General features: G+C 44.6%; 1 protein-coding gene across 2 annotated transcripts; it reads left to right on the forward strand.

The window, feature by feature from the left end:
• The first annotated feature begins 2,560 nt into the window (after positions 1 to 2,560).
• CLEC5A (C-type lectin domain containing 5A) lies at positions 2,561 to 13,356 on the forward strand. 2 transcript variants are annotated; one of them, XM_002721838.6, is made up of 7 exons: positions 2,580 to 2,751; positions 3,188 to 3,286; positions 4,776 to 4,850; positions 7,811 to 7,870; positions 8,170 to 8,306; positions 10,236 to 10,342; positions 11,677 to 13,356. In XM_002721838.6, the coding sequence occupies exons 2-7, from the start codon at positions 3,208 to 3,210 to the stop codon at positions 11,789 to 11,791; spliced, it is 573 nt and encodes a 190-aa protein (XP_002721884.2). In that variant the 5' UTR covers positions 2,580 to 2,751; positions 3,188 to 3,207; the 3' UTR covers positions 11,792 to 13,356. The 2 variants fall into 2 exon arrangements, with proteins under 2 accessions (XP_008247086.2, XP_002721884.2); XM_008248864.5 differs by lacking the exon at positions 4,776 to 4,850 and having other exon boundaries at positions 2,561 to 2,751.
• The last annotated feature ends 1,602 nt before the right edge of the window (positions 13,357 to 14,958 follow it).

A 14,958-nucleotide genomic window follows, 5' to 3' on the forward strand; every position in this document is an offset into this window, starting at 1 on the left:
CCAAACTTTAAAAACACTGAGCAGATGGAACTAAATATAGCTGCATACTGAATGCAAATGTGGGCCATGAGTTTGCAACTTGTACTGCCCATTTGCAATCTGCTTCTCATGGGGTGTGAGAAAGTATGTTTTTCTGTTTGAGCACTTGCTCACAAGAGATGAGGAGCTGAGAAGGTGCCATTCAGGTTGAAAAGCCCAGACTATAAGGATGGACTATTGTATTCTGGTGCCAGGTTTCAATCAAGGCAATGACAGGCTAAGAACACAGTCCTGCAGAATTCTCCAGAAAGGAGTTGAGTTTCCAGATGAGAGAGGACAGCCCTTCTGTTTCCCAGCTCCTCTAAGTCAGACCTGGACTCAGACTGCAGGCAGGCCCAGAGCACTCTGGATATGAACACGGAAAGGCTGGGGCTGCTCTATAAATTCTGTGGTCTAACAGCAGCCTTCTGTGGCAACTTTAAATCATTCTGTATATTGTACTTTATTATTACTCCCCACCTCACAGTTTGTTCATCAAAACCAGATGTTGAGCTATGATCTCCTAGGATTGTGAATTTTTAACAAAAATCTAAAACTAATCTTTTATTTCCTTTGTAGACTTGTCTACCTAGACACATTTAGAATATTTTATTTATTTATGAAACATAGAGATACAAATAGAGCTCCCATCTGCTGGTTTACTCCCCAGATGCCCACAATAGCTGGGTCTGGGCCAGGATGAAGCCAAGAGCCAGGAGCTCAAGTCTCCTACACTGGTGTCGGGGACCAAATTACTTGACCCATCATCTGTGGCTTCCAATGTCTGTGTTAGCAGAAAGCTGCAGCAAGGAGTGGCAGCCAATGCTCAGATCCAGGCACTCGGATACAGAATGCAGGTCTCTTAACTGATGTTCTAACTGCTTGGCTAACTGCCCATCCCTGGAATTTTTTTAAATTATTATTCATTTTGTTTTTAAGAAATCATCAGAATTTATCTAGGTTAGGTAGTTTTCTCATTGATTTTTGCCTGTTGTTCGGCTTTTTCGTCTGCATTTCTTGCATGACTGCTTTGATCATTTTTCTTTTTATATCTTCATGTTCCTTTGTACTGCTGTATGTTCCTGCTTTCTCTTTTGTAGACCACAGTCCATGACAGCGTCTGTTGGATCTAATACCCATAGGTCCTGCTGTTTCCCATCTAATTGTATTTTGTCCCATTTTTTCTTTTTCTCCAAAGTCCAAATTAATATTTCAGTAATATATTCCAATTTTCTAATTCTTTTTCTATTCTAATCAGATATTTAGAGACTTTCACTCCTCTATTATTTTCATAAAATCAGTAATTAAATCTAAAAGCATTTATTTGTCCATTTATATTCAGAATTTATATTCAAAATGCCAGGTATCATGTTTTCAAAATTATAAAGATTGTCTTGCTATTACAACAATCTTATGTGGCATTTATTGGAATTCCCCCTATTAAAAGATAAACACATGAGAACTTAAATATTATTATGTTATTTGGTCAAGAACATTCAGTTAGTAAATTCCAGATCCAGGAATCTACCCCCTAGACTAACTTTATTTTTTTAAGATTTATTTATATATTTGAAAGGCAGAGTTACAGAGAGACAGAGGCAGAGAGAGAGAGAGGTCTTCCATCTGCTGGTTCACTCCCCAGATAGCTGCAACGCCCAGAGCTGCGCTGATCCAAAGCCAGGAGCCAGGAGCCTCCTCTGGTTCTCCTATGCAGGAGCAGGGGCCCAAGGACTTGGGTCATCTTCCATTGTTTCCCAGGCCACAGCAGAGAGCTGGATTGAAAGTGGAGCAGCTGGGACTCAAACCAGCGCCCATATGAGATGCTGACACTGCAGGTGGCAGCTGTACCCACTAAGCCACAGTGCCAGCCCCCAGACTAACTTTAAAACTTTTATTCTTACCCAGTGATTGTTACTAGAAGTTTGACAGTTGTCCAATTAATCATATGGTTTTATACCTGAATACCATGTGTATGTTAAACAACACACTATCAACATCTGTATTTTGATATGGAAACTATAGCACTGGGTTAGCTTATTCTACAGCATATGGATTACATAACATGGACAATACAGTCCTTTTCAAAATGAACCAGCATCTATATCTCCATTGTTTCCCATCTTTTTGTCTACCTACTCATCTTGAAAGAATACAGTCAGAAGCTGTAACAACAACTATACCTAAATGTTTGGCCTTATGGATTTTTATGGGTCAGTTTTCTTTGTCAGTATTGTCTGCCCATTTTTGGTAACAGGTTCATGTAGCTTCTCCTGTGGTTATGAAAACTATAATAAAAGGAAGTGTTGCAAGACAAGTACAAAGAATTCCCAAATACCCTTTGCCTGGATTCCTTAGTTGGTAACTACATACTCTTCCACCATGTTCCGAGGGGATTCAGTCACAGAGCAAGGGTGAATATGTCTCAAGACCTTTTGTTTTCTAAATTCTCCTAGAAAGAATCCCCTAAATTAGAACTTCTCTGGCAGGAACCTTCTCTTGCCACGACCAGACTCCCATCCCCTCTTGGCCCCGCCTGCTCCCTGTGCCAAGACCACGGCAGAGGAAGCAGCGTTTGCCGGAGGAGGAGGATGGTGCCAGAGAGAAGTAGAGCAGGATGTTGCCTAAGAGGCAGTATATCCTCAGGAGACCAAGCCCCTGCCTCCCACACCAAGCATTAGGCGGCCGGGACCACCCCCAGCTGCAAGCCAGCCCAGCCTTCCAGGGAGAGAGCAGGTGAGTCTGTCCTCTGCACTGCCTGTTGGTCCAGGGACATCTGCTCTGTCCCCTCTGATGTACTGGGGACTGAGACTTTTACAGCTGAAATCAGCGTGGCCAAGACTGCACGCGGGGGTCCTGGGAAGTGGGGATAAAGTCAAGGCTAAGAGTTCTTGAAATACAAGACAGCAACCAGTAAGCATTGAGGAACAAGGCTGAGGCCCAGAGCTGAGGGGCCGGTGCGGGAGAGGTAGCGTGGCAAGTTCAAAGTCCCTCAACCAGGGAAAGTGCCTGTCTGTCTCCCGGACGGGGCCAGGTCTCCTCACCGTACCTACTGCTGTCCTGCGTATCTTGCCAGCCCCACAAGGGTGCTCTAAAAAGAGACCGAAGTGTGTCCGGTGAGAAACAGCCTTGTCCTCGGATTCTGACTGGCGGTGTGCTCTAACCCCCACAGGCCCACAAACCTCCTTCATCATGAACTGGCACATGATCATCTCTGCGCTTGTGGTAGTGTTGATTAAAGTTGTTGGAATGACCCTATTTCTGCTGTACTGTGAGTATTTCAAGAACTCCTTACCCCAGCCTTTGGGTTGTCTTGCTTTGACTCTTCTTTCAATATGCAAGGTGTAGAGGTTAAGTGCCAAATGTATCCACTTGAGGGTCCCCGACCCAACCTGAGGGCAACTGACAATGGCTTGTCACTCCCCGACCACACACAAGGAGCCAGGCTTCTTGGTCTATTTTGGAAACACAGAACTGACCATTGACTGCTGGTTAGAGCCCCATGCAAAGCTCTTGCCACTGAAACATTAGTTGGGTAATCTGACTTGAAGTCCTTGGCAGTGCTTGCTGTTGTTTTCAGAACTTGGAAATCAGGGCAGGCATTTGGCCTAGCATTAAGATGACCTATATCTGAGCACCTGGGCTCAATCCCAACCTCCGTCTCTTGATGCCAGCTTCCTGCTAATGCAGATTCTGTAGGCAGCGTGAGGGTTTAAGTAGCTGGGTTCCTGCCAACCATATGGCAGACTTGATTGGGTTCCCGGCTCCCAGTTTTGGACCCCCCACCATTGCAGGCATCTAGAGAGTGAAACAGCAGATGGGTGTTCTTCCTGTGCCTGTCTCTCTTCTCTCTGTCTCTATTTCTTTACCTCTCAAGTAAATACATAGATAATTTTTTGAAAAGTTTTTTGAAAGTACAGCTCCTGGGGCAAGCCTCATGGGGCAGGAGGTTAAGCCATTGCCTGCAATGCTGGTGTTCCACATGGTGGGACTGGCGTTCTGGCTGCTCCACTTCCATTCCAGCTCCCTGATATGCACCTGGGAAAGCAGCAGAAGACAGCACAAGTGCTTAGGCCCCTGCATCCACGTGAGAGAACTGATGCAGTTCCTGGCTCCTGGCTTTGGCCTGGCCCAGACCTGGCCATGTGCCATTTGGGGAGTGAACCAGCAGATGGAAGATATCTCTTTCTCTTCCTCCTCCCCCCAAAAACTCTATCTTTAAAATAAACAAATCTTTCTTTGAAACAGAAAGAAAATACTGCTCCAACTTAACTCAATAATAAAGCTGTGCTAAGAGCTCACTTCTAAAGTAATAGGACTTAGGGAGAAATTTCTCTACATATACATATAAACTAATTAATTAATTCAAATCAGTTAATCAGTAAAAAAAAAAAAAAGGCTCACATCACAGGATTTTACTTCAATTCAGCCAGGAGAATCTTCTCCAACCCCTGAAGCCAAAATGGAAAATAAATGAGGAAGGAAATGTGAGTCGTACATTGCAGTTGGGTAATCAGTGTTTCCCCCATGACGCAAGTGGAAAGCGTAACACTTGCCACTTAAAAGAGCAAGAAAGGAACAGAAATTTGGATAGTGAACACATTCACAAAAAACACACACACATCACGGACCTGAGTCAGAGGATTTGTTATTACCCATTAAATATCACGTTGCCCCAGCAGCCCTCGTGGGGTGCGTGCTCACTATGTTCACACAGCACCCACGTCTGGAGCTGAGTCAACATCTGGTTTTCTTTTCAGTCCCACAGATTTTTGGCCAAAGCAGTGATGCCTTCATCCCCGCAAGTGGCTCTGGAGTGGACACTGTGCCTGATGGTGATCTCCCCTTCGCCATCCAGTTTCTGCTGTGCTGAACTCAGAGACCCTCCTCAAGACCTCCTTTCCCAAGACATTCTTTAGCACAAAGGGTCTCCTAATTAATCCCCCTTCTAAGATCTGTTTATGTGTTTATTAGAAAGGCAAAGTGACACAGAGAGAGAGGGAGAGAGAGAGAGAGAGCTCTTCTACCTGCTGATTTACTCCCCAAATGGCCACAACAGCTGGGGCTGGGCCAGACCAAAGCCAGGAGCTCCACCTGGATTTTTCATATGGGTGCAGAGTCCCAACTACCGAGCCATTAACTGTTGCTTTCCAGGCGCATTAGCAGGGAGCTGACTGAGAAGTGGAGCAGCCAGGATTCAGATGAGCAATCTGCTATGCAACGCAGGCATCCCAAGTGGTGGCTTAACTCTCTGCACAACGCTCACCCCAATCCCCTTTCTCTTATATTTGGGGGAAAGCCAAAGATCTTCCGATCCTACGTTTTCCTTTTGGCATGAGGACTGTTTGTGATCCTTGTGACAAAGCACCAAAGGACTTCACTGACTGAAGAAGCGTCCACTGATAAGAAACGGCTTTAAAGAAGCCTGTGCAGAACAAAAAAGACGACATTAAGCACATTGTTGTGTGCCAAGTATTATGCTAGACCAACCATCGTAGAATTTTAAAAAGATACATTAACCGACTACCTTCTATAAGGCAAAAGGCACTATTTCAGAAGCTCTGGGGACAGATGAGTGAGGCATGGCTCCCCTACTAAACCTCCTCCCTTGAAGCCCTTGGCAAGAACTGCCCATACTTGCTCTGAAGACAGTTTACTGCCAGTGTCTTCGGGAAAAAGATCATTTCTCACTCATCTTTTCCTCAATTGAGCAACTCTGTGCAGTGAGTTCCAGGAAGAAAATACCCCTGAACCATGTAGGAGCCCGTTCAGTTATGATCCCCAAGTAGTTTCCAGTGAAAACCAGGCTACTCAATATTACAAAGATTCCATGCACTGGGATCAAAATAAGAAATAGATGCTAACACCTGTCTTACTAATGCAGAGTCACCCTCAGTATCCACAGGGAGATCCATTCCAGGAGTCTCTGTGGCTACCGATAGGTTTGGATGCTCAAGTTTGTGTGTAAAATGCAAAGCATTTGCATATACCCTATGCAATCTTTCTTTAAGCTTTAAATAATCTCTAGATTATGTATAATGCCTAATACAATGTCAGTGCTACGTCGATGACTGTTAGCCTGTAATGTTTAGGGAACAGGACCAAAAAGTCTGTACATCTATACGTGTTCAGTGTAGACACAATTTTAGATGAAAACGGCCTCATTCACCTTTGTACCCCTCATAGCTTCTGACACTGTGTCTTCTGCTTTGCAGATGGTGGTTGACTAATATCTCCTGTTTTTATTCTTCTCTGATTGGTCTAGCATGATAATTGGTGCTTATAATGTACTCATATGGATTAAAAATATGTTTCAATGCAAAGCTTGTTAGCTCAGTGGATGAGGAACCCCTGGCTACAGAGGCCTAGCTGTAACTTTACAGAATGCAGCCTCTGGGTAAACTAAAGTGGTCTTCAGCCACAGCAGACAAACAGCAGGGCCTGATCCGTGAAGGCCTCCTAAGCTTCGGACTTCACACATTCTGAGCAGCCTGCTCAGAAGGCCGAGTTCTTGGGGAAGTTAATTCCCCTATGTTTAATAGAGGGGCAAAATGGACCCTTCTCTGCTAATAGGAAACCTCTTGAAATGTTCACTTGCTTCCTTGTCTGCTAATTTCCCCTTAGTCCAGAAATCTGACCCAATTAGCCACAATTCTTGAAGCTGAGAAAATAGTAATGAGAGAAGTGTCCAAAAGCTGCCAAGAGTTATGCGTTTTCTTTGTTTATGTTAAAAAGATAACAGATTTCATGAATTTCATAGATGGAATTCATACTTGCCTCCCACCCTCCCTCCCTCAACCTCCCCGCCTCCTTTCCTGCTTTTCCCTTTAGTTTTTGCAGTAACATATTTTTGTATTCCACATACACAATTGTTAGGGCACAATGATACCTTCTACCATGCCCTCCCACACACGCTCACTCACTCTGCCCTCCCCCTTCTTTTCTTAATCTTTTCATTTTTACAATGACACACTTTCAATTTTGTTTTGGGACACTAGAAACAGAGAGCAAGGACTGGCATTGTGGTGTAGCTGGCTAAGCCACAGTCTGCAATGCTGGCATCCCAAGTGGGTGCTGGCTTGAGTCCCAGCTGCTCCACTTCTGATCCAGTTTCCTGCTAATGCACCTGGGAAGCAGTGGAAGACGGCCCATGAGCTTGGGCACCTGCACCCACCTGGGAGACCAGGAAGAAGCTCCTGCTTGCTCTGGCTTTAGACTGGCCTAGCTCTGGCTGCTGCAGCCATTTGGGGAGTGAACCAGAGGACAGAAAATTCTCTCTCTCTCTCTCTCCCCCTCCCTCCCTCCCTCTCTCTCTCTCTCAAACCCCCCTCTCTGTAACTCTGCCTTTCAAATAAACATAAATAAATAGATAAATCTTTTTAAAGAAGAAGAAGGAAACAGGGAGAGCAGCAAGAATGTGCTGTGGAGCCCAGTGAACCTGCTCCGCACAGCTCTTGGGGTAACACTGTCAAAGGCATACATAAGAAAGGAGCAAGAGTCTCCCTCTGATATTAAACTCTGCCGCTACTCTTTTCCTTCTTTTCTGCTTTTTTTCCCCAGCTTTGCATACCTACTGCCACAGCACATGAAATAATAGAAGACATGAAATAAGGCTTGAGGTGTCAAGCATGACAAATAGTTAGATGGAAGATTCAAAGCAAGAAAATATCTGAAAGTATCTCCAGTGGTCGGACACCAGTAGTCACAGGGACCCAATTTCCCATCCCCTGATGTTTGTGTGTTTCATTCACTTTTTAGTAACTTTAGTAATCTTTAGGTTTCCCTTTTATTTCAGTTCCAGAAATATTTGGGAGCAGGAATGACAGCATCAGTCCCACAAGGAGCTATGGAAGAGGTAAAGTTCATAGTTTATAACCTCTCCTCTCTCTAGGTCTTTACGTGCTGAATTCTTAGAGACTTTCTCATCGCCTCCTTTCTTATGGAATTTGCTCAAAGTGGCCATAAAGACCTGTAATCCATTCCCTTCATGCTCTTGACAGGAAGATAGGCTAGAGGGGGCAAAATTTCTCCTTAGATCGAGGATTTTTTGTATAATTGCTGTAAAGAAACCCATGGCTCACTATTTATGACTCAGTTCTTGGGTTCACAATCCAAACCACTAATCGCATACCGTCTCTTCTTGAATCTTTTCAGTCTGCCCCAAAGACTGGGATCTTCATCAAGGAAGATGTTTTTTCTTGTCCACCTCTGAGTTGTCTTGGAACAAAAGCAGAGATGATTGTCAAACAAGAGGATCCACTTTGGCAATCGTCAACACACCAGAAAAACTGGTGAGCGCATTGGAGTGGTATCACAAAGCAGCCCACCCTACGCTGGCACCAGAGGGTAGGAAGGGTGGGGCGATGTGGTGGAGTGGCAGTGGGGTGGGGCGAGGAATGCAGAGGCAGCTGGCTGAGAAACTCGAGACTGGATTTGGGAGATCTCTCACCAGCAGTGGGGTATGGTCTTCAGTTTCCTCAGAGCTGGAAATCCGTACCCTATGATCTTTGCCACATGGCACAACTGGGGGATGGTATCTTGAAGGGCCTAGACATTTAACTAACCAAGGGGGCTGATGTGTAAATTATTTAAAAGTTAGAGAACACTGGGGCTGGCCTTGTGGCTAAAGCTGTAGTAGTTAAAGCTGCCGCCTACAATGCCGGCATCCCATGTGGGTGCTGGTTCGTTTCCCAGCTGCTCTCTTTCTGATCCAGCTCTCTGCTAATGGCTTGGGCAGAGCCGTGGAAGATGGCCCAAGTACTTGGGTCCCTACACCCACGTGGGAGACCCAGGTGAAGTTCCTGCCCCTGGTTTTGGCTTTGTGCAGCCCCAGCCATTGTGGCCATTTTGGGAGTGAAACAGCAATAGAAAAGCGCTCTCTCTCTCTCTCTCTCTCTCTAACTGCAAAAAGGCCATCACTCTAACTGCAAAAGCCATACTCTAATCAGTTGTAGACTCTACTTTAGAGTTGTCTCTCCTTCAAATCCTAGGCATTTGCTGAGTACCAGGTGCTGTTCTATGCACATTATTCTTGTTTCTCTCCTATGTTTCCCTTCACTCTATCTCTAAAAATTCCTCCTGTAACTGGCTGTTGGTTATAAATGGCTAACAAAGGGCAAAGGTTGGTATATCACATATTCTTTAGTATGAGTAACCAGGTGAGGAGAAAGGATGCCTTGAGGCAGAAAACCAAGAGCAAGTCAAGGGGTGAAAAGAGGAAAGAAAGGAAGAGGAGAGTGGGGAGGGAAGCTGATGGCTTCTTTATTTCTTCTCACCCATTTGGTGTTGCACATCCCAAATTCCATCCTTGGTCTTTCTCTATAGTTTGCACTCCTTGCTAACCCCCAAAACAGCTCATCAAACCAACAGTTTGCTGATAACTTGCAAGTCAACACATTTTGTTTTCACTTGATTCTACCTCATTTGGAATATCAAAGTTCTGGCAAAAAAAAAAAAAATCTTTTGCAGAGCGGCATGCCAACTTTTAAAAGACGCATTTGCGGCCGGCGCCGCGGCTCACTAGGCTAATCCTCCACCTGTGGCGCCGGCACACCAGGTTCTAGTCCCGGTCGGGTCGCCGGATTCTGTCCCGGTTGCCCCTCTTCCAGGCCAGCTCTCTGCTATGCCCGGGAGTGCAGTGGAGGATGGCCCAAGTCCTTGGGCCCTGCACCCGCATGGGAGACCAGGAAAAAGCACCTGGCTCCTGGCTTCGGATCAGCGCGATGTGCCGGCCGTGGCAGCCATTGGAGGGTGAACCAACGGCAAAAGGAAGACCTTTCTCTCTCTCTCTCTCTCTCTCTCTCTCTCTCACTATCCACTCTGCCTGTCAAAAGAAAAAAAAAAAAGACGCATTTGAAATGAACCTGTTTCTGATTGTCCAGTACCCCACTCCCATTTTCACAGTGTGGTTCCTGGAGTGCAGCATCATTATCACCTGGGCACTGGTTAGGGCTATAAGTTCTTGACCCCCTACACCGGATCTACTGAACCAGAAGCCCATCAGTCTTCATTTTAACAAGACTTCCAGGGGATCTTGATGCGCTGTGAGGTCTGAGAACTTCTATAGGGTTAATGATGAGTGCCAGCAACAGCCAGTTCCAGAGAGAGGTCCCCTCTAGCCTTTCTTATTCCCGGACTGGATATGATCACGGGTCCTGGCACCTCAAGAGAGGAAGCAGGCAAGGATCCGACGTGAAGCTATTTTGTCTTCTTACTTCTAGGAGTATCTCCAGGACCTAGCTGGAGCTGAGAAGTATTTAATTGGCTTAATGTACCAGCCTGCACAGAAAAGGTGGCGCTGGATCGACAACTCTGTGTTCAATGGCAAGTACGTGGATATCTCACTTTTTTTCTGGCCCCAAGAGACCAATCCTAGGATTCATCCTCAAGTAGCTCACCTGCTGGGACTTGTTCTACTTTCCTTCCATCTTCCAACCTATCTATTCCCATAGACACATCATTATAAGTTTTTTTTAAAATTATGGAAAACACTAAACAATCTTAAGTAGCAACAATAGTATTCATATAACAAATTATTTGTTCAAATCAAGATCCAAACAAATCCACATACACAGCATTTCTTCATTGTATCTTGTAAGTCTCTTTTAACCCACAGACCACTCAATACTAAGTGCCTACAAGTTTCCCCAGATGTGGGTTCTCTATCTAAAGAAAGGTTATTATAAGCAACTTGTCTATGCCTTAAAACTATGAGCTTCTAACTTCCAAGAGTTCTCACCTATGAATCATTTTATGGAGATAGCTTCAGTGGGGAACATGATATTTATATGAAAACGTCAATTCAGAGACCAAGTTGATTCCCTAGACTTTGACTGAGCTTCCCCACAGAGGGGAGGAAATTAATATCCACTCAATGCCAACTAAATTCCAGGCTCTAACCACACTAAGCACTTTATACATATTATTACCTTCAGTAGTCACCATGATGATATACAGAAAGCTTTTATTAAATATCCCCTCTTAACAAATTGAGAACCAAAAAAAGGCTTAGAAAAATGTTGAACATCACACAGCTGGATTCTGCATTCATTTGAGCCCAAAACTTGTAATTTTTCCACAAAATCAGAATCTCCAGTCAGACTGAAAGGAACTGAATGACAGAAAGAACCACAGAGTTTAAAGGCCCATGTACCTCCTCCAAGTTTTTCTTAGATCTAGCTGGAGTCTAGGAAGAAGAGAGAAAGTCCTATCCTCGCTTCTTTGATTCTCCTGCCATGAATATACATATGGCTCCAAAACATTATTTCTTATAAACATTTAAAAATTGTGGGGTAGGAAGTGGGGTTGGGGCCATGGACCCACTTCTCACAGTCAAAAAAAAAAAAAATTATTTCTTAAGGAAAAGGGGATGGTCATTCAGATGTTTCTGACCAAACACAGGGTAAGCTAGTTTAAGGTCCTGTGAATCTACAAAAGCTCACAAGATCTTGCCAGAAAAGAAGTGATGTTAGCACTGGACCTGGAGGAGGTGGATTTAGGAGTGGGAGTTCACACTGGGACAGATGGCCTAGCTCGAGGAGGGATGTGGATCTGGTCCTCCTGCTGCCTCCCTGTGCACAGCTCATGGGGATTCCTGCTCTGGAGTCAGTAGAGGCAGAGCTGAGATGTTGAGTGTTAACCTTGCCTTCTGTTCTCACCTAGCGTTACCAATCAGCATCAGAATTTCAACTGTGTGACCATAGGCCTATCAAAGACATTTGACGCTGCATCCTGTGACATCACTTACCGCTGGATCTGCGAGAAGAACCCCGTATGATCAAAGCACTCTGCACGAACAAATACACATAGGGAGACAGCAAAAGAGAATGTTTACAGCTGGGACTGTTCCAGGAAATACAACCACCCACTTACTGTGCCAGTCGACCATAGAATACTAGCATGGCTACCTTAGGAATCTTCAGGGCTAACACGCAACCACTCTTCCATGAGTATACTTACATATGCACAGCCAAGCCACACTCCCCATTCTGAGCCAGCAATTCCCCAGGACCACACTGCCTGAGAGAGTGGCCCTGCTTGTATCCACAATGGTGGTCTACTCAATGATTCTTTTATCTATCCACCTACCAGGGGAGGTCCTTGCCTGCTTAGGAAAATTAGCTCCTATAGTCTGCTTTGGGCGACTGGATGTTAACTGGTGACCCAGTTAACTATTGATGTTAACTATTGACCCAGGTGACAGGGTCAATAGAATGGATACAGCTTAATCGATATGGAAATGAAGTCACTCTCTATAAAACTGAGCGTTCCTGACTGATCAGCAAGGTGTAGGCTGCTGACAGTTCATTTCATCCTCAGAGCACATGACCAGACTATCAGGGAGAACTGCACACTAAGCAGGTAGGAACACTATTTAGACAGCAGCCTGGGCAGAAAGCGGATCAATCCAGTTTCTGCAAACTCAGCTCTGTTCCTATCTCCTCCACCCCCATGCCCAAGTTGGGAAAGCAGAGCTGTCCTCAGTCTGAACTGAGATTAGACCTCGGGGAGGGCCCAAAGATTTGACCTCATAGCAGAGCGAACATTATTTATGGGAATGGGGAGGTAGCTGGGCAGAATAAGAATCTGCTCAGAAACCCCTTTGAAGAAATCAAAATGGCTGAGGGGACCAAGTAAATCAGATCTCCTTTCTTCAACCGACTTCTGCTAAAATTTTCTTGCTGTGGTATGAAGTTACATTATAACCTGTATAACTCGTTTATACACAAAATTTGGATAAGTAGATTTTGCTCTGCAGGATTTGATTACCTGACGATCATTTTTGTGAATATTTTAAGTTGTCACAGTCTCTTGGGTCCTGTTGGCCACACCACATTCTCCATTTGATTCTCCAGTGGCTCTGCTATCCAGGTGCAGCCTACCGATGGTTGGCATCACACTGATCCAGGACTGCTCCAGCTGACCCCAGAGTAGAGAAAAAAAAGGAAGCACGGAGTGGAGAAAACATTGAGTGAGGCAGGGTAGGCATATGGTAGGAAGAGAATACTAGGGACACGTGGAAACCACACGAGAAACGAAGCGGGGAGCTCATGTGGCCACACTGGAAGAAAGAGAAGAAAGTCCCTGAGCGTGCTGGCTGTTCTCCACACTCACAAGGAGATATCACCTATCTAGTCTCATCATTACAGGAAAAAGGGAGAAGTAATGGCTTGCGTTTCAAGCAATAAGACTCAAACCATAAAGAAAGATTCTATAAAACAAAAGAGCATTATAGTCACCTAAGTAAACTGCTTACCATTTTCATTGGAAAACAATAATGAGTGGATATGTTGTTATGTGTATGACAAAATAAATTGTCACAGATTTTGTTTTTGTATTAAACACTAAGGTCTGGTCCTATATTCTTGGGGTTCATAAATTTTGGTCCATTATCATGACCACTTACAATTTTAAAAATGAGATAAGATGTTATGTGTTAGAACTCATTTGAATAAGGTTACCAAAAATAATCCATGTTCAATTTGTAAAGTCAACAACAGGAGTCACTGTGCACTTACTCCTCATGTAGGATCTCTGTCCTTAATGTGCTGTACACTGAGGCTTAATGCTATAACGAGTACTCAAACAGTATATTTCACTTTGTGTTTCTATGGGGGTGCAAACGATTGAAATCTTTACTTAATGTACACTAAACTGATCTTCTGTTAAAAAAAAAAAAAAAAAAGAAACTATCAATTCCCAACTTGACTCTCACTGGGATTAAACATGACAATAGGTCTGATCTGATTTCATCATCATTTAAAAAAAATCATCTATTATTTTTCACTTTATGTTTCTGTGTGGGAACAAACTGTTGAAATCCTTACTTAAGGTATACTAAGCTGATCTTCTGTATACTAAGATAATCAAAAATGAATCTTGATGTGAATGGAAGGGGAGAGGGAGTGGGAAAAGGGAGGGTGGTGGGTGGGAGGGACGGTATGGGGGGGAAAGCCATTGTAACCCATGAGACGTACTTTGGAAATTTATATTCATTAAATAAAAGATAAAAAAAAATAAAAAAATAAAAAAAAATAATCCATGTTCAAGATAGGATGGATTTTGGAAGTATAAAATACCCTGTGGAGACACATGCCCTCTGACGGCATTAGCATAGAACACATCCTACAAGACGAGGCAGAGAGGCTGAGTCTGGTCAGCAAAGAATCAGTGGAATTCTAACCAAAGATGATACCCACAACTATGAAAACAGAAAAGGAAACAATAATCCTGCTGTTCTGAGCAGAGGGAATGCAGTTGCCACACAGCCTACTTTACGGCAGAAATGCAGACATCTAATGATTTCCCTGGTACACAATCCAAAATTACCCCAAGGTGAGGAGGCACTGCCGTGCAGGATCTAAAGAGAGTCCAGAGGGCTGGGGTGGAGACGGGAAATCTGTGTCCAATGTGCGGATTTTAATTCAAGGCCCTTACTGGAGTAGGTGAGGGAAAGGTGCAGGATCCTTAGAAAGTTAGACAAATATGGCTTCTCTTGGACAGCAGAGGAATGGGTATTTTTTTTTTTTTGACAGGCAGAGTGGACAGTGAGAGAGAGAGACAGAGAGAAAGGTCTTCCTTTGCCGTTGGCTCACCCTCCAATGGCTGCCGCGGCCGGCGCGCTGCGGCCGGCGCACCGCGCTGATCCCATGGCAGGAGCCAGGTGCTTCTCCTGGTCTCCCATGGGGTGCAGGGCCCAAGCACTTGGGCCATCCTCCACTGCACTCCCGGGCCACAGCAGAGAGCTGGCCTGGAAGAGGGGCAACTGGGACAGAATCCGGCGCCCCGACCGGGACTAGAACCTGGTGTGCCGGCGCCGCTAGGCGGAGGATTAGCCTAGTGAGCCGCGGCGCCGGCCCAGGAATGGGTATATTTTTAAATGAAGTATAATATACCACTGGGTCTAAATAATGAATTTTCTTTTATTGTGAGAATCTATACAGT

Source organism: Oryctolagus cuniculus, chromosome 3 (assembly GCF_051225735.1).
Source record: "Oryctolagus cuniculus isolate XC-2025 breed Fujian yellow rabbit chromosome 3, ASM5122573v1, whole genome shotgun sequence".
Taxonomy (NCBI): Eukaryota; Metazoa; Chordata; class Mammalia; order Lagomorpha; family Leporidae; genus Oryctolagus; species Oryctolagus cuniculus.

Coding starts and splice junctions, on each gene's coding strand:
- CLEC5A (XM_002721838.6), top strand. CDS start 3,208: ATGAACTGGCACATGATCATCTCTGCGCTTGTGGTAGTGTTGATTAAA. Junction 3,287..4,775: donor GACCCTATTTCTGCTGTACT/GTGAGTATTTCA, acceptor TTTTCTTTTCAG/TCCCACAGATTTTTGGCCAA. Junction 10,343..11,676: donor AACTCTGTGTTCAATGGCAA/GTACGTGGATAT, acceptor GTTCTCACCTAG/CGTTACCAATCAGCATCAGA.